This window comes from Equus caballus, chromosome 6 (genome assembly GCF_041296265.1).
Source record: "Equus caballus isolate H_3958 breed thoroughbred chromosome 6, TB-T2T, whole genome shotgun sequence".
In the NCBI taxonomy this organism is placed as follows: Eukaryota; Metazoa; Chordata; class Mammalia; order Perissodactyla; family Equidae; genus Equus; species Equus caballus.
Window position 1 is genome coordinate 69,785,342 of NC_091689.1, and position 23,476 is coordinate 69,808,817.

Sequence of the window (23,476 nt, forward strand, 5' to 3'; positions counted from 1 at the left end):
TTCATGTGCTTTATCCTTTGAATCTTCTCTGTTTATATGAAATGCAGTGCAGAGTTCCTCTTGCATCTAACTTCTACAACAAAAATGCTGATAGAGAAATGTGGATACAACGCCCATAATGAGACCTGAACATGACTGTAAATTGAGCTATGTGACACAGTGAGGTTGCGAGACAGAAGGACAGAGGTCTTATCCACAACAGTGCAGTCTGCATGTGACCATCCTTAATGTATCCAGCAAACCAAATAAGAGCCTTGGAGACTGGCTTCCTGGATTTGAATTTCAGTTTTGTCTCTTACTAGCTGTTGGATGCTGGGAAAATCACCTAACCTCTCTGAGACCTAGCTTCCTCACCTATAAAATGGGGAAAACCTACTTTACAAGGTCTGCTCTGAGAATAAACTGAGACATTTATAAAGTATTTAGAACAGTTTCTAGACTACAATGCACAATAAATGTTAGTTATTATTATAAAAAATTAGATACACAAATGAAATAAGAACAGATATTTCAGTAAGTATATACTATGGCACTCAATTTCCCAGATTTTTTGCTATATTCTGCTTCTGAAAGTAGTTCAGATCGGTGATATGGATTGACTTTGCAAACATTGTTTAAAATGGTGTCATTCTCATGGGAACGTATTCAGCTATTACACCTTCTGGAAAACGTATGCCAACCAGGGCATGACCTCACCCAAACCATGTCAGTCTTTTATTTCTCATTCAAAAGGGAAGGCTACAGGAAGAGATTTGTAACTAACATCTTTGTCTTTAGATTTTCACCTTCTCAATACACCTTTCCTGTTGATATTATCATTATTGTTCTTCAAACAGAACTTATCATATTTCTATCCTCCCAACATGAGCTGATTTTGCTTACAAAAGAAAAAAATTAACTACTCAACATGACCTTCAAGGCCCCCACAGTCTGGCCTTAGCCTGTTTCCAACTTCTGTTTCCATCACAAATTTGATCCTCTTGCCAGACTTGATTATTTATCTAATCTGTCATGTATTTTCACTTGCTTGCTCATTCATTTATTCATTTCATTCAAATACTTCATACTTGCTTACAATATGGCAGACACTTTGCTAGGTGTTAGAGATTAAAGATTTTAAAAATGCGTAGGCTCAGCTTTTAAAGAGTTCACAATCTAGTAAAGAAGGTATGTAAACAGCTCATCATAAAACAGCAATGCGATAAAATCTGTACAGAGGTGACTTGCCTATCAAGTCCTGTTTGAACTCTTAGGAGTGAGTAATGGCTTTTGCCTGAGGAGGCTGAAAAATGTTTCACAGAAAAGGTAAACTTTATCTTTGGTGTTAAATGATTAAGAGATTATGTATTCAATAGGAAGATAAGAAAAATGTTAAGAGGCAAATTAAATTAAATAAAGCCTTGACTATATGAAAGAACCTATGGAATCTAAGGAAAGCAAGTATTTTGGTGGGTATGAAGTACATTTGGGGAAAATGGAAAATAAGGTTGTAAAGAAGGTTGTGGATAGACTGAGATTGTACCTGCTGTAATCGATGAAGGTGTCTTCTGTTTTTGTTTTGCTTGCCCAGCAAGTGTTCCCATCCCTCTTGTTATTCTAACAGACCTTGCCATCCCTGCCACGAAGCAGGTATCTGATCCAGGTCTGGCCGATGCAGGCAACTGTAGCTCAAAGGATGTGCACCCTTCAGAAGCAGGGCCAGGGACAAACCTTCCCTGAGACTGACAGTGGAAGAAAGAAGTGCACTTCTGCTGGGTGGCTAAGCAAGCGCTGTCTGTGATTTAGTTACCTGCTAAGGGGAGAAGGCTTGTTTGCATTTGTACAGAATGAGCCCAACATGCAGAAGAAGAGTCAGCAGAGATGAGATAGAAACAGAAAAAGAGTGAGTCCCAGGGAGGCTGCATCTCTGTCACAGTCCTTGAGGTCATGGTTCCTGGTGCATTTCCTTCCCTTTCACAGGTGACTGTCAACATCTTCTCGGCCACACAGGCCAATGAACCCCTACTCGGCTTAAGGGAGTTTGAGCTGTGCAGCCGCCATTTTCAAATGAAAGAGTCCTGACTGACAGATGTGCCACATTAAGAACTCTGATGTACACGGGAAGGCAGTGGGAGTTTTAGAGAAATTGAGGACATGAAGTGTTTTCAAATGGATCAAAGTTCTAATAGATCAAAAGTCCGTTAGAAAAGCAGTTCCAGTGGGCTGTACAGAGGATGGGCTCAAGAGAGACCATTTAGGCACCTCTTAGACCATTCAAGAATTAGTCTTTCATCCTTAAGAGAATTTCTGACTATTGAAATAGGCTGCCAAGGCTCAGCTCACTGGCATCTCTTCTACAGTGTCTTTCTGACCCCACTCGGCTGGCATGAATAGTCCTTTGTTCTGCATTCCTGTAGCACTTCATGCATACCCCGGACATGTGGTTCTCAAACTTCAGCTTGCCTTACAATCACCTGGAAGGCTTGTTTAAAAAAACAGACCGCTGGGTCCTTCCCTGAGAGTTCCTGATTCAGTAGGCCTGGGGTGGGACCCAAGAATTCTAACAAGTTCCAGATGATACAATGCGACTGGTCCAGGGGCCATGCTTGGAGAACTGCTGCTCTAACATATTTCACTGGAGCTATATTCTAGTTTGTCTGCTCATCTGCATCCCCCTGCTAGATTAAAAGTTCCTTAAGGATTTTCTTATTGATCCCTCTTAAACTCTCAGTAGCCAACATAATGCTTTATGAAAAACTGGTATTTGATGTGCATTACTGTGTGTTGACTGTGGAGATAAGATAAACATCTTACCATAATAATTTCCCTCAGTTATCATCCAAACAGATTCTCTCAAAAACTGAACTGTGTAACTACAGAAAAAACGGAAAGGCAGAATATATCCTGACTTCTTTGTGGCTGCCTAATTTTGATTAGATCTTCTATCTGATTTCTTTTAATCCCTGGACATAAAAAACAATGATCCTTTTCAAATATAAGAAAACTTGAGATGCACGATACTCAAGAAGTTAAGACAAGCGGTTTGTCTTACTGGTGCATGTATTTCTATTTCCCCTTGGTTTAGCTGGCATTGGACAGCACATGGGAGAAGACACTTCAAGCATTTTTTCATCCCAATATTTACAAATGCTGATCAAACTAACTTCTTTTTGTAGCTGCTCTTACGGCAAGACATTCTGTTTCTTTAGGTTTCGTTGCCTATTTAAAAATACCAGGTTCAAAATTATTTTTTTAACCATGTCATTAAATTAGATTTTTGTGAATTAAAAAATAGCATCGTGCCTGCCTTGAACCCTGTGGGATAGGAAAGGCCAGGCTACATGACTTCTGGGTATTCAGATCAGATCTCTAGTTTGTCTATTGGAATTCACATCCTCTCCTTATGAGCTAATGTGGGTAGCTTCTGGAATCGAACATGCCTGGAAACCAAGACTCTGTTGATTTGATCTTTCTCATTGTCCCTGTGTTGAGCTTCTAGTAGTCAGAATGATCTTTATAATTCTTACAGCATCTCCAGGTAATGGGGTAGAGTTCTAGATAGACCTGGATGCAATATCTAAGGTGTATAGAGAAAAGGTGGGCGAGGGGGGTTGCAGAGTGGCATTACCTTAGGCATCCTGTGACATTGTAGAATATATCAAAATCAAGCAAACCATTCGCTTTGGGGTAGTCCCCTTCTGGCCACCCCGAAAAGGGGATAATGATATTCTCATTCAGGATGAGCAAGGCTTCTGTTATCATGAGATTCTTGAGTTTGTCATTAGAAGACAAATTCCACAGCAAACCTAGAAAAACAAAGAGAACCATCAAAACAGTGCAGGGTTGGGTCAAAATGACTGCTGAAAAGATCAGTTAAGGCCATCTCCCCGGGGCTATGGCTAGTTATAGATAAAAAAATAAGGTGTGAGGAGACAACCCCTTTCTCAACTGAAAGAACCTATTTAGGGCTTATTCGATGGCAATGGAAGCTGATCCGCAAGAACAATTTATACACACACACACACACATACATACAGAAAGAGAGAGGGAAAAGTTTAAATTAATCACAAATGTGAATGACAGTCAGAAATCTTTCAATATTTATTACTGTTTCTCTTAAAAGACCCTACCACAAAGCTGACCTCATCGGGATGATAAATTCTGGGCTTGCCAATAGGGAGGCTTGAAATGATCTTACTGTAAGTAAGATTTCAATATTATGAGTCATATTTTTTCTCCCTTAGGTGCATGGACAGAATACCTCCCCCTGCCTCCTGCTCCCCACCACCTGCGACTTTCACCTGACATTGGCCTCCCGATAACAGCAGGAAGGGCCTGCAGACAGCCTTTGCCTATGCCTGTCAACAGTAGCCTGATCAACAACACCAATTAATATTTATTGATTCCTACCCAATGACAGACTTCAAGTCCGCCCAGAATTTATGCTGGCGATCTCATGTATTTCTCATGTTAAAGTTTGGCAGTGACAGAGAGACATGAGTATTTTATCTATCTGCCAACTTGCATGGCCTAAGCTTTGGCCTAGGACTGGTACCGAATTCACTCACCTAACTTTCCCTTTCCTGTTGAACACCTTTTAACTTCTCCCACTAAAGAGAACGGCCATATAAGCCAATCTGGGAAATTAAAATAATAGGATATTGTACTTTTCAGGGCATTTGTGAGACAGAGACTGAAGCTGGGTACTGAGAGAGAACACAAGGTGGGATTTAGGACTTGTTTTTCTTACAAATTTGGTGCTCAAATACTTCTGATTCAGTGGAAGGACTATACACCTATTGCTTGCTATTCCAGTGACTCTCACCAGGTGTAAAGTTGTCTTGCCATCTTTCATACCTCAGCAAGTTATTCTAATTCACTAGCATCTGGGAAAGGAGAAAGAGAGGGGACAGAAAGAGAAGCCATCTTCATTTTCTTCCCTAGTCACTCCCTGGCCACCCAGTCAATAACTCCTACTTCTTAAATTTACTGCTTTGTCTGTATGAAGGAAAGAGGAAGCATACGTATTGTGAAAGATGACATGAGTGGAGCCATACTAAAATAAAGGCAGAGCAGTCATTTCAGTGGAACTGCCATGCACATCTTGTCTTCTTTATCTTCCACACTAGACAAAACCACCAAGATTCCAGGAAGTCAGTAAGGACTGATAAAAGTGGATTTTGCTGATGACCAAATTGCTAACCAATCAATGAAATGCAAGTCTAGCCTTCTGCCTGATGAGTGACTCTCAAGCCCATCTATGAGGTACAAACCTAGCCTTACCTCACCTAGTGCCAATGAGCTCCCCTTTAATACAACTCACCTCATCTTCCTCTCTGTCTCCAACAAAAACTCTGAGCCCCTCTCCTGTAGTCGAAATATTATTTGGGTTTCTACCTGACTCTGTGCTCCCCAAATGGCAATTCTTTGATCCCAAAATAAACTCCTCACTGCCTCTCATTTTGGTTCTTTGCTTTTTTTGGTTAACAGTATACAGGACAGTCTACTTTAGGAGAAAAGCAAACATGGTGGTCTTGGCTGAATTATGTGGTGATATCATCTCCCTAGATTTTAATGACTGAAACAATAGTCTGTAGGGTTAAAGGCTGGTAATTATTCTACCACACTTGAATTTGGCCCATCAATTAGAACCTTCTACGCCTAATGCAGTCTTTTGGGCTTAACCAGTTTACTTTGGCTGTGTATAAGTAACTAATTTCTGAAACAATAACCAAATTTCCACTGCAGCCTACACTTGGCTTCCACGAGATACAGTGACATCGGGTCTAGTGTCCTGTGCGGACTCAAATTCTGGCTTATGAGGAAGTCTTTTCTTGCTCAAATGAGCATTTGGGGTTAGTCATGAGCAGTGTCCCTCAGCCACAGGTTTTGCAACACAATGACTTCATTCCTCCCACTTCATCTTAAGAGGCCCTGGATGGGGGAGAGACAGAATAAAACTCCAAAGGTGGTTGAAAACAATTTAAAGGCAGGTCTGAGTTGAATCTGGTTACTAAGCTACAAAAGAAAGTTAAAAAGAAAAGAGCGAGAAGGAAAAAAAAAGCTTCCTGTTCTAAATAAGCAAACAAATTAACAGTCTCTGCCTGCCAGAGGCTTAAAAATGTGAAGCATAATGACATTTCCTTTTTTTAAAAAGGACCACACAGGGCACTCAAAGGAAAAGTACACCTTACAATAAAAACCAGATCTGGAGGATTAATTTGAACAAAGGGAGTGGAATTTTCCTTCAGCAGTCAATGTCCTTTGTAGCTTGGCATGCTATATTATTTCTACAGAAGTATATGCTTTGGGGGGTTTTAGTAAAATTTTTGAATTTTTAATGGAGGATATTGTATAGGAATGTCATGCCTGCCAAGTTTCTGTATGGTCCAAAGCTAGGAAAAAGCTTAAATGTTCACTAGAGCTTTGGGGTTACACACACATCTACAAACATCTCCTCACACATATACACAGAAAATCAGTAAGTGATCAATTACAAATTGGGAAAATATGTATGACGATACGAGACAAAGGGATAATATCTTTAATACAGAGAGTTTTTATAAATCATTAAAAATTAGTTACTAGTAGAAAAATTAACCCCAAATTAAAAGATGTTAGACTCTAATACACATAGGCAGGCATGTTCTCTAATAACTAAAGAAATGCAAATTTAACAGCTAGATATCATTTTCTGTGACGGGGGCAGCAAAATCAAACCAGTGAGTGGAAATTCTAGGGGAGGAGATTTGGCTTGCTGAAAGTATAAACTTCTAAGAGAGCTTTGAAGAAAACAGAGAGATCTGCCTGTAAGATCTAGCTCTGTTGCTGGAGCTGATAAAAATGAGCTCATCCCTTATCACAATATTGACAAGAGATTTTATCTCGAAACCAGAGTGTTAGACTAGACTAGCAGTTTCCAAATGAGCCGGGTGGCAAATCACAATCACATATTCCTGGGCCACACCCCAAATTTACTGAGTCGGAATCTCAGGATGGATTCCAGGAACCCGTATTTAAATAAGGACTCCATTTCTGGCACTGGGAAACCAATGCACTAGATGCCTCTGAACAGATGTTCCCTTCAATGATCAGATTTTAGATCCCCTGATATAAATATTTAGCGTTTAGGTTTTCATTGTTCTCACCTTTAACTTCTGGTCAATTTATTCATCAGGCCGAAATTTCTATTATTATAGTTTTTTGTTGCATCTGGTCTGCCTGTAATTTTCTATCATTAAGCTCTCATTCTAGCCAAAAAGAAAAGGAACTGGATTCTGATAGGGATATACTTTGAATAATTAGCAATTATAAGAGAGATAATGACAACTGCATTATCTAGAAATTCACTGCCAACTGTGATATTTGCAAAAAACAGCTAACTAGTAAAGGGATCTTATAGCTATTAAAACCCATCTTTTATTCATATTGCCCTCCAGGACTGAAAATATAGTTATTTAACTAAGTCTGCACGACACTTTAAGTAGCAAAACTTGCAAATTTTATGATTAAATGAATCCCTATCATTGGTACAGAAGGAGAAGGCGAAGGAGAGATGGTTCTTTTTAACCTTGATCTTCAACGTGATCACACAGCAGGCAGAATAGCTTTTTCACCATATCCACCGCATGGATATACTCCTCCTTTCACCTAAGTTTTGTAAATCTTATCTGAAACATCACACTATTTCAAAAGCTATTTATTCCAAGTTATATATAAACCCGAGGTATCTTGTTGCACATTACAAATGCAGAATAATATACAATTATGTTTAAAAGCTGCATAATGAATATTTTATAGTAAAATGATTTTGATATTAAAATACAGCAATGCAATTAAATATTTCCATAAAATATGCGGAGGTCAATATGCATGTTCAACCCATTTCATTGACAATCATTCCCTGACTCTTCCCTATGCAATACGCAGAGGAGGGGCAAGAATGCCCTGCTTCATTCTTCCATGACCTGTCTGTTTAACCCAAAGGAGAGCCCTACTCACTCCAGCAAGTGCTCATTACTCAGCGACCTTGGAGATGAGCCTCTGAGACTAGGATGTACTGTTCTCATTTCAACTAAAAGTTCACTACCACACTCACTTGGTGAGCGACAGGGAACAATCTCTTGTGGAGGGAAAGTCTTTGATCCTGAAGTATTTTCATCAGAAGAGGGAAGAGCTCTTCCCTCCTAGGCTGGTACTGAGAATGCCAGAAAGGTCAGTGAGTTGACACTCTTTTCTAGTGAACAAAACTCTGGTGCTGAACTTCTTAGCATATACAGAAACAGATGGGTTTTTTTTTTTACATCTTGGCCAGAAAAATCAGAGTCGTATCTGAAAACACACCTTACTTTTTTATTTGTGTGTAATCTAGATCTTCCCAGGCCAACAGCTTCTTTTTAATATTCAGTCAGACATCCACAGTTGTGGAGAAACTTAAAGGAGCACCACAGTTGTTACCGCAATAAACATATAAGCATGGCAGCCTAATATTAAAGGATGCAAAGGCGGTTCAGAGAAGCCCCTTCCATCGAAACTCTGCTGAGGTGGGAGGGAGACTGAGAGTAAAGTATGCAAGGATGGCATTTGAAAATGCTTCAGAGAAATGATGTCTGAGACAGCTTGAAGGATGAGAGGGTTCACCAGGTGGTCTAGGTGGGGAAAAGGATTCAGTCCAAGACAACAGCAGAGACAAAGACATGAAGAGAGCAAAGTGACATGGACCAGACCAGCAAATCCTTTAGGATTGCAGAACCTGGGCTGGAAGGGTGTGAGAGGAGACACTGCTGCCAATGGTCACCAGGCTCACATCATAAAATCTTTGTGTGGCATGCTACAGAGCACAGACTTTATCTTACAGGTAACGGGGAGCATAATGGCATAATATTTTCACTTTAGAAAGAAATCACTAGAAGCAGAGTGGTGGACAGATTGGGAAGGTGCAATATTGAATCACAGAGGTAGGTATGAGGCTAGTGCAAGAGAAAACTAGAGAGACGGAGAGGGCTTCATCCAAGGCAGTGGCAAGAGGAGAGAGAGGAAGGGTCAGAAGAGTGAGCGAGAGCTCTCCCATCAGAGATCCTCAAAGACAAAACCCTTCCCAAAGAGGAGTAAACATGAGTCACCTCCGCCCCCAAAGCAGTAGGTGGGAGCCATACTGATATAGCAAAACACTGGGTTCAAATCCGGACTTTGTTCTTTACCACTTGCGTAACCTTGGGCAATTTACTTAATTCTCCGAGCCTCACATTGATCACATGTAAATCATCAATAATGCCTTACGGAGCTGTCAGGAGAAACAGAGATGAAAAATGGAAAGTCCTAGTTTAGTTTCGCATACATGGCTATTTGCTTTGTGTTTCTAAACAAAGAAATAAACATATCTATCCTGTCAACAATTTATTTCTGAGGCCTTATTTATTTATTTAGAAAGCACTTATTTAACTCTTCTATTAATAGAGCTAAAGGAAGTTACTTAGACGGATTTGTATCAAACATTCAAGTGTCAACTCAATAAACATGCAATGAACACCCTCTGGTAGGGATGTTTGGCTTACACTAGAAATCCTGGGAACTGCGCAATCAACCTCCATTTATCAGCTCTGTAGGTTACCTAACGTTGACTGAATGGTTTCTATGGCATCAATACGACAGAATGTTCTCTGACCTCAGATTCCTTTTGCCTACACAGAAGAGGAAGTGTGGTTCAATGGATTATTTCCTTGACACACACGCACACATCCTCCCAAGCCTTCTACCTACCATGTACCCTAACCTCAATCACTCCATTATCCAAGCTTCCTCCAAATGACCAGCAGCTTCTTTCTGCGTCTTTGCTTTGCTGGCAATGTTCGTTCTGCTGGGAATAAATTTCATTCTCCTTCAAAACACCAGTCTAAAGCCTGTCCCTCTTTTCACGTCTACCATGAAACATATCTTTACAGAGTCTTTTTTTGACTGTAAAACAGGATAATCTATTTGATTTTCTCTTCTAGTTGTCATTATTATATTTTAATGAAGAAAATATTAGGCTCTAAATGTGAAGTTTGGTCTCCTTTTTTAATGCCAACCATCACATAATCATTCATATTTTAGTAGCTCGAATATAAAATCCACAACCTTTTTAGGCTTGATTCTCACTGCCTGGCATTTGAAGTCTGCTCTATAAATGCTGGTTGAATGAATGAATGAATGAAATTACTCTTAATTTCCATAGGTATTTTAATATAAGTCATGGATATGAAAGGAAATCTCTCATGGGATATGATAGCATGCTGGCAGAAGGGTGGCATGGTACAACCCTTCGTATAGTTTTATAAAATTAAAATATATCAAGATAGAAAAAAATGTGATATAAATGCGTAGAGAGGACATATGACATTTTTATAGAAAAAAAGGGAAACTGTTGCATAGTAAGGTACAGAAGGCAGAAGCACAAAATATATTCAATTCAATTTAAAACAATATTTATGGAGTACCTCCTTTTTAAATAAGTAGGAACACTGTCAACAATTATCATTTAAAAGAACTTTTATAGGATATATTAAAAAGGGTTAACTTTGGGCTTTAGTTTTGTCATCTGTAAAAGCGAAATTTAATACCCAATAATATCTAAAAATACCTCAAAACCTAAGGTTTTTGTGATAATTAACTTAAAAAATGTATGTATATCACCTGGAGCATTGAAGATACTTAATAAGTTTCCCCGGGCATTACTACTGATGATTGCACTCAGTAATGCTTCTTGCACTCTTTGTAATGTGTGCAGAGAGAATCAGCTGAGGGCTGATGGTGATGGCGGGGAGGCTGGGCTGGAACATCAATGAACCATTCTCTCCTCTACCATATGCACTATTCACTTAAATCAAACAAGGCCTTCCTTCCCCATGCTTCAAGGATTACTAACTTTTGCTTTACTTCTGATTATTTCATCTTTCCAATTCATTGGGCAGAAAGGAGATATTTATTTGTTCAAATCAGTATTTGAACAAAAATATGAAGTAGAGAACTGAAAAACATATCCAGCCATTCTTTTTCTCTCTCTCTTTTTTTTGGTGAGGAAGATTGGCCCTGAGCTAACATCTGTTGCCAATCTTCCTCTTTTTGCTTGAGGAAGATTGTCGCTGAGCTAACATGTGGTGCCAGTCTTCCTCTATTTTGTATGTGGGACACTGCCACAGCACGGCTTGATGAGTGCTGTGTAGGTCCACACTCGGGATCTGAACCTGCTAACTCTGGGCCACCAAAGAAGAGCATGTGAACTTAACTAGTACGTTACCTGGCCAGCCCTCTCTTTCTCTTTTTTGGGAGTAGAGGGACAGGTGAGCTAGGGACTTGGCATTGAGGGGGTCCAGGTGATGAAGGACTGGGAAATCTAGTTTCTGGTATTTTGATCAATTTGACTAAATTGATCTTCTACATTAGGACACCATTTGACTCCCCATTTTACCTTCTTTGTATAGACCTGGCAAGAAGACTGTAGAATACATTATAAAAATAACTGGGTGTGGTTCTTGTTGGGTTTCTTCAGAATGTTTTGGACACCTAGGACAATACTGAAACCTCACACATTCTCAAACTACAAAGCTGGCTGTTTGTGAATTTATGCAAAATTTTCACACGGTGAAGTCTCGTCAAGAAGTTGTTTTAAAGATATTTAGTCAAAGGTGCATAGAATTTCTAATGAAACATATTAAGCAAAAGCCTCAAAGTAATTTCCCCTTGAAATTTCCTTCAGAAAGGAATTCAAACGTGACTTGAATCTGGGGTCTAAGCCAGCAGGTGATAATGTTCCTTGAAGGCCATCTCTCAGATTACAATGAACCCATCCATCATTTGTTCCAGGAAACTTAAGGAAAACAGATGACATAACACATTCGGCGGGCTGCACTGTGCGGCTATGCCCTTTAATATTCAGTAAGTACTACCTGTGATTTGCTTTTTAGTCTCCAAGTCTCTGGTTTGCTTTAGCACCTGGAGCAGCCGAGGTACCCCGTTGAGCTCAGCTACCTCCAGCTTGTTGTCATTGTCTTCAAAGACCAAGTTTCTCAAGGCCCCACACACGGCTCGCTGCACATCTTCATTCTGGACTTTTAGGAGCTGGAGAAGCCTGGGGATGCCGCGAAGCTGATGAACCTGGGGTGGAAGTGGATGCATAGTTCAGATGTTTATGAATTTGGATGTGGCATTAAAGACACTCAGCATAATATGAACAGATGAAGTTCACTGATACTGATTATAACTCCCATTAATCAACAACTACAGGTGGCATAACCTGAGGCTCACGGTGTACAATATACCCCTGCTATAAGGCCGCATCTCTCATCGAGGAGTTTACAATAAATTTGAGAAGACCGAAACCTATGAAAAAAGTGAAGGGGAAAGTTAAGTGATAAAGGATGGATAAGTGATAGCTCAGTGTATAGAAAAAGTTAGGTGATAAAAGCCTTAAGTATCATAACGATGAACAGCACTGGGAATCAGAGGAACAAAGCAAGTTTTATGGAAGAACACCATTACATGAGTGTTTTTCCCAGGACAAAACTTCAGAGTCAATATAAACAATAGAAATCACCTTCATCAACAGTAGAAATAAAAATTCATTTACCATGGCTATTATAGTAGCAATACAAACTATCCTAAACGCGAGCTATTTTTTAATGGAAATGTAGCTGACATGTAACATTACATTAGTTTCAGGTACAAAATATAATAATTTGGTATTTGTACATATTGCAAAATGATCATCACAATAAGTCTAGTTAACATCCATTACCACACACAGTTACAAATTTTTTTTTCTTGTGAAAAACTTTTAAGATCTATTCTCTTAGCAATTTTTACATATACAACACAGTATTATTAATGGTAGCCACCATGTGATACATTACATCCCCAGGACTTAGTTAGTTTATAACTGGAAAAATGCAAGCTATTTTTGTGATCGATTGCTTTGAGTATTTAAAGAGATTTATATAAATTGTGCAAGTATTTTAAGTAAATAACGTAACTTTACACTTTTTATGTACTATTTAAAAAACATTTCTTCTATTCAAATATGCAAGAAAGAAAACGCTCTCCATCAGAGAAAGGGCCAGAACTAGAATAGAAAAGAAAGAGATGGCTTAGATTCGGAAACCTATGGCTGTTTAAGAAAAGATCAAATAACGGCAGTTGGCAAATTTTCTGTTTTAGGCTGCAAATATTATCCACAGAAATCAAGGGACTGCTGAAGAGAAATGTTAAGTTACAGACTGAGGGTTTTCTTTCTCACAGGCTCCCATTAGCAGCTGATTTTTAAATTTTTAAGTTGGCAAGAGCTTTTAGTAAAGATCTTGGTTATTTTCACCATCTTAATGCAGAACTTTTTAGGAAGGAAGTTTGTGAATGGGCATGTTCAGATGAAGGGGGCCCTGTCAGATGAAGTGCATCATGTATGAATGATGCCTTCACTGCACACCTGTTCACACTCAGGAGAGAGCCACACACCTGGCCCCGTGGCGCATTTTCATATTTTCTAGGTATCATCAAACTCTAGCTTCCCCTTCACAGATGGATAAATGGTACTTAAGATAGAGCCTTCCAACCTTACATCTTCCTTTGTTGGGATTGCGGAGAAGACTCAGAAGGCAGGAATAAAAGCCAGGGTTCTAAAATAATCTAAATAATAAAAATAGTAACCATAATAATAATGTCCACAATAATAATAATAAAAAAAATAATACCTCCTCCTCCCACTTCTATCATCAGGGGGTGTCGGCATAGTGTGAAGAGTTTTATATACATTATCTAATTAATAGCTTGCAAGAACCTTGAGAGAGAAGTACTCTTTTGGTCCCTTCAGGGCTCCACTGGCGGTCATGAGGAGTAACACTTCCACTTATTGCCTCCCTTCAGAGGAGACGCTTGCAGCACAGGAGACAAGTAGGAGACCGGCCACAGCAGTTTTGTTGGGCTATGTCTAAAGTCATTCTAATATATTTGTTTGACAAATGAATGATAAAGATTTCCTAGCTATCAATTAAATCCGGTCCAACAGATCATCTATCTGATCATTTCATCTATTTCCATTATTATACTTCCTTAAAAAGCAGAAAGACGCAATTTATTTGAAAACAGCCTGTCACCCACATCTTTCCCTAATTCCGTCAATTTCTATTTCATAGTTAGGTTTTAAGGTGGGTAAATTCATACTCTATAAACTTCATAAATGCCAGCTAGAGTAAATCTTCATAGTATTGCACAAACAGATGCACAAAGAAAATTCTGTTTGTCCTGAGGGTACTTTGGCAGCTTTAGAAATATTTCATTACTTCATTTATAATTTATAAGTTGCCTTCTTCAAAATATGGTGCGAAGTGCCTTACTGGCCATACTGCATTTCCAGCTGCGATGAGAGCGTCTGTGAGAAGGTGGCACGTGGGAGCCTGCACTGCCCTCATCGCGGAGCTTGGTCGGCAGGCTTCTGCTAACAGCCTTTTAACCTGTTCCCTTAACCTGTCGCCTTTATCCCCTTGGCTTTCAGCACTTGTTCCAGCCCAGAAAGAAGGAACTGCAGACACACCAGTGCTCAGATAAAGCTGAAATCCGCTACAGCTCGACTCACTGCAGAATCTGACTCCCTCATGTCTGGCATCTACCCCAAATTTAAAAATAGATTTTAGTTGCTTTTTTATCCATTTTATCAAGCAAACGGACATAAATCATAACAAACGCAAGAAGCTGAAGACATTCTCCCCATTGCCTGGAACTAGGACGTTGGTGATAAATCTTATACACACAGGACCAGTGTCAAATGTGCTGCTCTTGCCCCTTTAAATTCAGGGCAGCAGCTGGGACCAGAGAGGTTGCATGTGTTTCCCAGTTACATTGAAGCCTCAGGAGATCTGCTCCCTTTGGGGGAAAGAAAAAAGAAATAGACTAAGATGAATGTCTCAGAACTTCAAAAGAGCTTTCATTGGAGATAGTTTCTAACTATATGAAAGGGCAGAATCACATATTAGAATTTTAACTTCCTCTTTGACTCTATTTTGATTCTCTTCCCCGGCAACTCTAAAATAAATGATGAGGATTTCTGGTGGCAAATAAGCAGATGGAGCAGACCAACTGTCCGGCAAGGGCTCCCTTGTGCCAGTGGCTTTGCTCTCACTTCCTTTCCTGTCTGGGAGGCCCTGCCATTCTGCCTGTCTTCTGGCAAAGCCCTACTCATCCTCATGAGGCAGCTCAAATGTCACCTCCTCTGTGAAATGTCACTACCCTTCTCTCCTTTCCCTCTCTTAGAATTAATCACTCCTTGTAAATGGGTACAACCTTTCCGGAAGGCAATTGGCAATACGTGTCAAAAACTTTAAAAATATTCACTTCCAGTAACCTTTGTTGGGAAATACTTGGAAACACAGGCACAGACGAACACACGAGAACAGCAGCTACATTATTTACAATAGTGAGAAAGAAGAAACCACAAAAGTTCAACTATGGGGGAAGACCAGTTAATGAGTAACTGTCAGACAGCCTTATAGTGAGGTACCCATGGGAGGGGCAGAGCAATGTTTGAACTGATAGATGTTTGATTAGTCAAACAGTTCCCTCGTCAGTCAAATGGGGATTGCGTAAGATAAGCAATGGTGTGCTACGCAGTTACTCAACCCATGGTAGTTACTACTGTCACCATTAATATACCACCATTAAGATGAAGTTTACAAAATATTGTTAATGTTACGAGAAAATGCTCATGACACAACGTTATTGGAAAAAAACTGAATAAAATATTTATGCATTTCCACTCATAAACACACACATAAAGAAGGGAATGAGATTAAGGAGTTTGGGAGAAATGGTGGGAGCATAAACTATGAAAGGGGCCTTCTATTTTGTATTTTTTTAAACAGCTAGCATCTATTTGTGCATGCTTTTTAAAATCAAAAGAAAAAATTCCCAAGTAACACAGTTACAGATCCAATTTGATTACAGCTATGGACATACATGCATTAAAAAAATCAGAGAACAGGGGCCGGCTCTGTGGCAGAGTGGTTAAGTTCGCATGCTCCACTTTGGTGGCCAAGGGTTTTGCTGGTTTGGATCCTGGGCGTGGACCTAGCACCACTCATCAAGCCATGCTGAGGTGGTGCCCCATATAGCAGAGCCAGAAGGATCCACAACTAGAATATACAACTATGTACTGGGGGGAGGGGCTTTGAGGAGAAGAAGACTGGCAACAGATGTTAGCTCATGTGCCAATCTTTAAAAAAAAAAAAAAATCAGAGAACAAAACCAAATAATAATAATAGTGGGACCGTAGGTGTGGTTTTTTTCTTTCTTAATTTCTTATAATGAATTTGTATTCATTTTATAATAACATCTTGCAAAGAGTTACGGCAATCACTGCTTCAGTGATGAGATTTGAAGCAGGCACGGAAATTTCTAAAACCGGTTTAAGAAGGGTCTTGCAGATTAAATTAAGGGATTTGTCTTTTATGCTGCAGGCAAGTGGGGCAGCCATGGGAAAGGTCTCCCCGGGGGCTGAGAGGAGACCGGATTAGGAGTGGATAAGAACAGAAGCAGGGAGATTAATCAGGAGGGAGCTGGATTAACAGAGATGATGATGACAGGGATCAGCACAGTAGCGCTGAGTAGGGAGGGAAAGATGTGGGTGGATTCAAGACACTTTCAGGAGTGGCATTAATAGGACCAAAGACTGAGTGAAAAGGGAGGTAAGGAAAACAGACAGCTCAAAGTCTCTGTTCAAGTTTTGGTGTCAAGCTACCTGGGTGAACTACCACTCACTTACACAGGAAATAATACGCTTTTATTTTGGGCCAGCGTTGTACCATTATCTGATTGCATTCTCACAACAACTCTTTGTACTATGACTATTATTTCCACTTTATAGGTAGGAAAGCCGAGGCTCAGGGAGGTAAAATATCTTGCTGCAGGTCACCCAGTAATTAGGGTGCTGGGATTCAAACCCAGCTCCTCCCTAATGACTCCTGAGCCTCGATGCTCAAACCACGAAGTGTCCTGTCTCCCAACCCAGCAGGAAGCACAACTTTAGAAGGAGGGCTGAAGAGTAGAGAAGAAAAGCAAAAGACGGTAATGTGTTCGTTTTTGGGTAAGTTGTTGAGTTCAGTGGGATGTCTAGGAGACAGACGGCCATGTGAGCTGGAATCCAGGGGAGAGATACAGGCTGGAGATGCTGTGAGTCGTCAGCATCCACATCACACACTAACGGAAGCCACAGGCGCGAATGGGGCAGGTTAGGAGAGGGCGTTGAATAAGAAAAGTCCCAGGAAAGCATCTAAGCAACATGAACTTTGAAGGGACAGGTCAAGGATAAATTTCTCACAGAGAAAACCTGAAGGAGCTAGAGAGATGGAAAAAGAATCAGGAGACTCTGGGCCAAAAGAGGCCAATTTCAGAAAGGAACAAGGGATTGACAGCATTAAATGCTGAGAGTCCTAATAAAATAAAAATAAAGATTGAAAAGCTGCCACTGGTTTTAAAAGTTTATGATTTAAAATTTTGATCCTTATATCCAAATAGTAATTGTTTTTTTTTTTTAAAAGATTTTTGTTGTTGTTGTTGAGGAAGATCAGCCCTGAGCTAACTACTGCCAATCTTCCTCTTTTTGCTGAGGAAGACTGGCCCTGGGCTAACATCCATGCCCATCTTCCTCTATTTTATATGTGGGATGCCTACCACAGCATGGCTTTTGCCAAGCAGTGCCATGTCCGCACCTGGGATCCAAACTGGTGAACCCCGGGCCACCGAGAAGCGGAACGTGCAAACTTAACTGCTGCACCACCGGGCTGGCTCCCCAAATAGTAATTGTTTTTTAATACATAAATTAGAAAACTATAGCACCACGCTTAATATTAGAAGAATTTTATTAATATTCTTAGGTTATAACATCACAACTCTTAGATTTTCTATCAAGAGTATCTTTTCAGGTTTCAATACCATTTTAAAAAAGAATTTTTCTGTCACTGATTAACTGACCAACTATTAGTTGATTTCAAAAAATAAATAAATTTCTACTCTAATGAGATGCAATTTTGTTTTGCTTATAAAATAAAAACAGACAAAAAAGAATAATATCATGTGGGAGTAATGGGACATTTAATGGACACTCTGACACATGTTAATGGGAGTATAAATTTCTACAATTTTTGGGAGGATTAATTAGGAGTTATTTATCAAAATTAAAAATGACTCATATTAAGAAGGACTGGATTTACCTCTCGCCTGAAACAAGTTAAAAACCAGACAAACCATACAATGGTTTCAATACTTGGACATGAGGCAACGATGGATAGTGATCCCCAAGAGATGGAAAACAATAAAGCTGAGCCCCACTGTGGCCTCAGATCATTGCCTTGAGAGAGTTCCCAGGCGGTAGTGTGGTGACGGAGAGCCTAGTGGAATTCTGACAAGCAGAGCTGAGGAGACAGCACAGAGTCTGAGAACACTAAAGAGGCTAGTGTTTGCAGGGAAGAGTATCAGAGAGAAAAGAGCTACACAGAAGGAGAACTCCTGAGATCTGCAGAGTCCACCTCTAGTATTTAGTAGAGTCTTAATTAGAGTGTTCGTGGTATGAGGAAACTGCCTGAGGCCAGGGAAATAACTACCCACAAGGATTTAAAGGAACACTCCTCATGCTCACACAGGCCCAGGAACAGGGCCTAGTCTCAATAGCCAGTTAGAACACTTCGTAATTCATGGTGCGTTCTGTAGAGTTCTGAGAAGTGCCTCGCCTTAAGAAGTGGGGTCTAATTAGTTCTGGAATAAATGCTACTCTGGTTCCACCTAACAAATCTTAAAAGTAGGATTAGAAAGGATTAAGCTGTTTTCAAGTAACTTAACTGCATCCTAGAACAAAGCTCAAGAATATTTACAGAAATATAAAAATATCCAGCATGCAACAAGATAAAATTCATAATACCTGGCATTCAATAAAAATTTTTCAGGCATACAAAGAAAAATATGACCCATAATCAGGAAAAAAATCAATCAATTGAAACCCACCCAGAATGCATACAGATGTTAGAATTAGTAGACAAGGTCATTCAAGCAGCTATTCTAATAGTCCCACATATGGTCAAAAATCTCGAGTAAAGATGGATCATGTTAGAAAGGGACAGAGAAGATGTAAAAAAGACTTAAATTTAACTTCTAGAGATGCATACTACAATTTATGGAATATAAAAATACAGTGAATGAGATTAATGGTATATTAAACGCTGCAGAAGAAAAGATTAATGAATTTAAAGCATAGCAACTGAACTTATCCAAAAGGAAACACACAGGAAAAAAAACCCTAAAAAGAAAAAGAATAGATAGAGTATGAATGAGCTGTGGGACAGCTTCAAGGAGCCTAATACGTATGTAACTGGAGTTCCCAAAGGAGGGACACAAAAAATACTTGAAGAACTAATGGTTGAAAAATTTTCAACCAAAATTCCAATATTTAATGAAAAGTAGAAATCCACAAATTTAAGAAGGTCAATGAACTCTCAAGCACAAGAAACCTATGGAAAACTACACCAAGGCATATTGTTACCACACTGCTCAACATCAGTGATAAAGAAAAAATCTTGAAAGCATCTTGGGTGGGTGAGGAGAGAGACACATTATGTAGAAGGGAACAATAAGGAGGACAGAACAACAATAAGGACAGGACATCTCTTGTCTGAAACAATGCAAGTGAGAAGACAGTGGAACAACATCTTTCAAGTATTGGAATTAAAACACTGTCAACCTGGGACTCTATTGCTAGTGAAAACACCTTTCAAAAGCAAAGATGAAATTCTTTTTCAGACATACAAAAGCTGAAATAGTTAATCCCCAGGAGACTTGCACTAGAATAAATGTTCAAGAAAATTCTTCAGACAAAGGGAAATGATAATAGATGATCTACACAAAGAACTGAACAGCACTGAACAACTTCAATGAAATGGACAAAGTCTTTGAAAGACACAAACTACCAAAGCTCACTAGGAAGAAATAGATAGCCCAAATAGCCCCATATCAATTAAAGAAATAGAATTTATAGTTAAGAATCTTCTCACAAAAAAACCTCTGAGTCCAAATGGCTTCACTGGTGACTTTTACCAAACATAAGAAATAATAACAATTCCAATCAAACTCTTTCGCAAAATTGAAGAGGAGAGAACACATCTCAATTTATTCTATGAGGCTAGTATTACCCTCAATCCAAAACCAGACAAAGACATTAGAAGAAAAGAAAATTACAGATCAATATCCTTTATAAATATAGCTGCACAATTTATTAACAAAGCTTTAGCAAAAATATAAAAGGTGAGACAACATCATGCCCAAGTGGGGTTTATCCCAGAAATGGGATAACATTTAAAAATCAAAGTAATTTACTGTATTAGCAAAATTAAAATAAAAAGCATAGAAATATCAATAGATGCAAAAAAAGCATCTGATAAAATCCAACAGCCATTCCTGAGTAAAAAACAAAACAAAACACAACTCTATTAAATTAGGGCTAGAAGGGAAGTTCTTCAACTCTACATGGCGACTTATAAAAAACCTACACTCACACCTAACATCATACTAAAAGCTTTTCCTCTAAGATCAGAAACAAGACAAGGATGTCCACTCTCACCGCTTTTATTCAACACACTATTGGAAGTCTTAGCCAGAACAATTTGGCAAGAAAAAGAAATAGAAGGCATCCAAATTGTAAAGGAAGAAGTAAAACTGTCACTATTTGCAGATGACATGATATATACAGAAAACCCTGAAGACACCACCAAAAAACTGTTAGAACTAATCAACAAATTCAGTAAATTTATAGGATACAAAATCAATATACAAAAATCTGTTGTATTTCTATACCGTAATAGCAAATCATCAGAAAGAGAAAATAAGAAAACAATCCTATTTACGACCGCACCTAAAAGAATAAAATATCTAGGAATAAATTTAACCAAGGAGCAGAAAGATCTATATGCTATTATAGGACACTGATGAAAGAAAGTGAAGAAGACACAAATTAATGGAAAGATATTTCATGCTCATGGATTGGAAGAATTAATTTGTTAAAATTTCCATACTACCCAAAGCAATCCACAGATTCAATACAATCCCTATCAAAATTCCAATGGTATTTTTCAGGCAAACAGAACAAACAATCCTAAAATTTATATTAATCCACAAAAGACCCTGACTAGCCAAAGCAATCTTGAGAAAGAAGAATAAAGCTGGAAGCATCACACTTACTGATTTCAAACTATACTACAAAGCTATAGTAATCAAAACAGTATGGTAATGGCATAAAAACAGACACACAGACCAATGGAACAGAACAGAGGGCCCAGAAATAAACCCACAGACACATAGTCAGTTAATTTAAAACAAAGGAGCCAAGAATACACAATGGGGAAAGAAAAGTCTCTTCAATAAATGGTGTTGGGAAAATTAGACAGCCACATGCAAAAGAATGAAACTGGACCACTATTTTACACCATACACAAAAACCAACTCAAAATGGATTAAAGACTTGAACATAAAACCTGAAACCATAGAACTCCTAGAAGAAAAACATAGGCAGTAAGTTCCTGACATTGGTCCCAAAAGAAAAGGCAACAAAAGTAAAAATAAACAAGCGGGCTATATCAAATTTAAAAGTTTTGGCACAGGCAAAGGAAATCATCAACAAAATGAAAATGCAACCTACTGAATGGGAGAAAATATTTGCAAATCGTATACCTGATAAGGGGTTAATATCCAAAATATATAAACAACTTGTACAATTCAACAGCAAAAAAAACCCAAACAAATGATTTAAAAAACGGGCAGAGGACCTAAATAGACATTTTTCCAAAGAGGACATACAGATGGCCACAGGTATATGAAAAGATACTCAACATTACTCATCATCAGGGAAATGCAAATCAAAACCACAGTGAGATATCACCTCACACCTGTTGGAATGGCTATCATCAAAAAGACAAGAAATACCAAGTGTTGACAAGGATGTAGAGAAAAGGGAACCCTTGTGCACTGTTGGTGGGAATGTAAATTGATGCAGCAACTATGGAAAACAGTACGGAGCTTCCTCAAAAAATTGAAATAGAACTGCCATATGATTTAGCAATTCCACTTCTGGGTATTTATCCAAAGAAAACAAAAACACTAACTCAAAATGGTATATAAACCCCCATGTTCACTGCAGGATTATTTACAATAGCCAAGATATGGAAACAACCTAATCTTACATCGATGGATGAATGGATAAAGAAAATGTGGTATCTCTCTCTCTCTCTCTATATATATACACATACACACACATATACACATACACCCACACTCTGAAATATTATTCAGCTATAAAAAAGAAGGAAATCCTGCCATCTGTGACAACATGGACCTTGAGGGCAACATGCTAAGTGAAATAAGTCAGACAGAGAAAGACAAATACAATCACGTGCTGCATAACAATGTTCTGGTCAAAGACAGACCACATAAATGATGGTGGTCCCATAAGATTAGTACCAGAGAGCCTAGGTGTGTAGTAGGCTATACCATCTGGGTAAGTACACTTATATCATGTTTGAAAAACAACGAAATCACCTAAGGACGCACTTCTCCGAACATATCCCTGTTGTTAAGTGATGTATGACTGTACTGTATGATCTCATTTATATGTAGAATCTAAAAAAACAAACAAACAAAAAACCTAAATCATAGATACAGAGAACAGACTGGTGGTTGCCACAGGTGGGGGGTTGGGGGAGGGGTGAAATAGATGAAGGTGGTCAAAAGGTACAAACTTCCAGTTATAAAATAAATAAGTCCTGGGGATGTAATTACAGCATGATGACTATAGTTAGTAATACTGTACTGTACATTTGAAAGTTGCTAAGAGAGTAGATCTTAAAAATTCTCATCACCAGAAAAAAAAATTATAACTATGTATAGCAATGGATGATAATTAGACTTATTGGGGTGATCATTTTGCAATATATACATATATCATATCACTATGTTGTATACCTGAAACTAATATAATGTTATATGTCAATTATATCTCAATTAAAATAACAAAAAACAGGAAAAAAAATGGTGTTAAAGACACTAAAGTGTAAAACTTTTTCCTTTCTTCCAAAAAACCCACAAAAATCCCCCAGATTAAATCCTTTAAAAAACAAACGAACATGGGGCCAGTCCCGTGGCCTAGTGGTGAAGTTCAGTGTCCTCTCCTTTGGCAGCCCAGGTTTGGTTCCCAGGCACACACCACTTGTGGCCATGCTGTGGTGGGGACCCACAAACAAAATAGAGGAAGACTGGCACAGATGTTAGCTCAGGGCAAATCTTCCTCAGCAAAACAAACAAACAAAAAACCCTGCAGGTGGCATCATACTTAATATTGAAAAATAAACTGATTGCTTCTCCCTAAGATCAGGAACAGGACAACACGTCCATTCTTACTTCTTTTAACATTGTACTAGATGTTCCAGGCAGTACAAAAAGA

General features: G+C 38.8%; 1 protein-coding gene across 2 annotated transcripts in view; it reads right to left on the reverse strand.

Annotated features, from left to right (window-relative positions):
• PKP2 (plakophilin 2) overlaps window positions 1-23,476 on the reverse strand; it is an 82,283-nt gene that overhangs the window by 31,351 nt on the left and 27,456 nt on the right. For both annotated transcript variants that reach the window (XM_023643348.2, XM_070270102.1), the window contains exons 5-6: window positions 11,904-12,111; window positions 3,608-3,785 (exon numbers count right to left, since the gene is read on the reverse strand). In XM_023643348.2, the coding sequence (XP_023499116.1) occupies window positions 3,608-3,785; window positions 11,904-12,111 (386 nt within the window). The remainder of the gene's footprint in view (window positions 1-3,607; window positions 3,786-11,903; window positions 12,112-23,476) is intronic.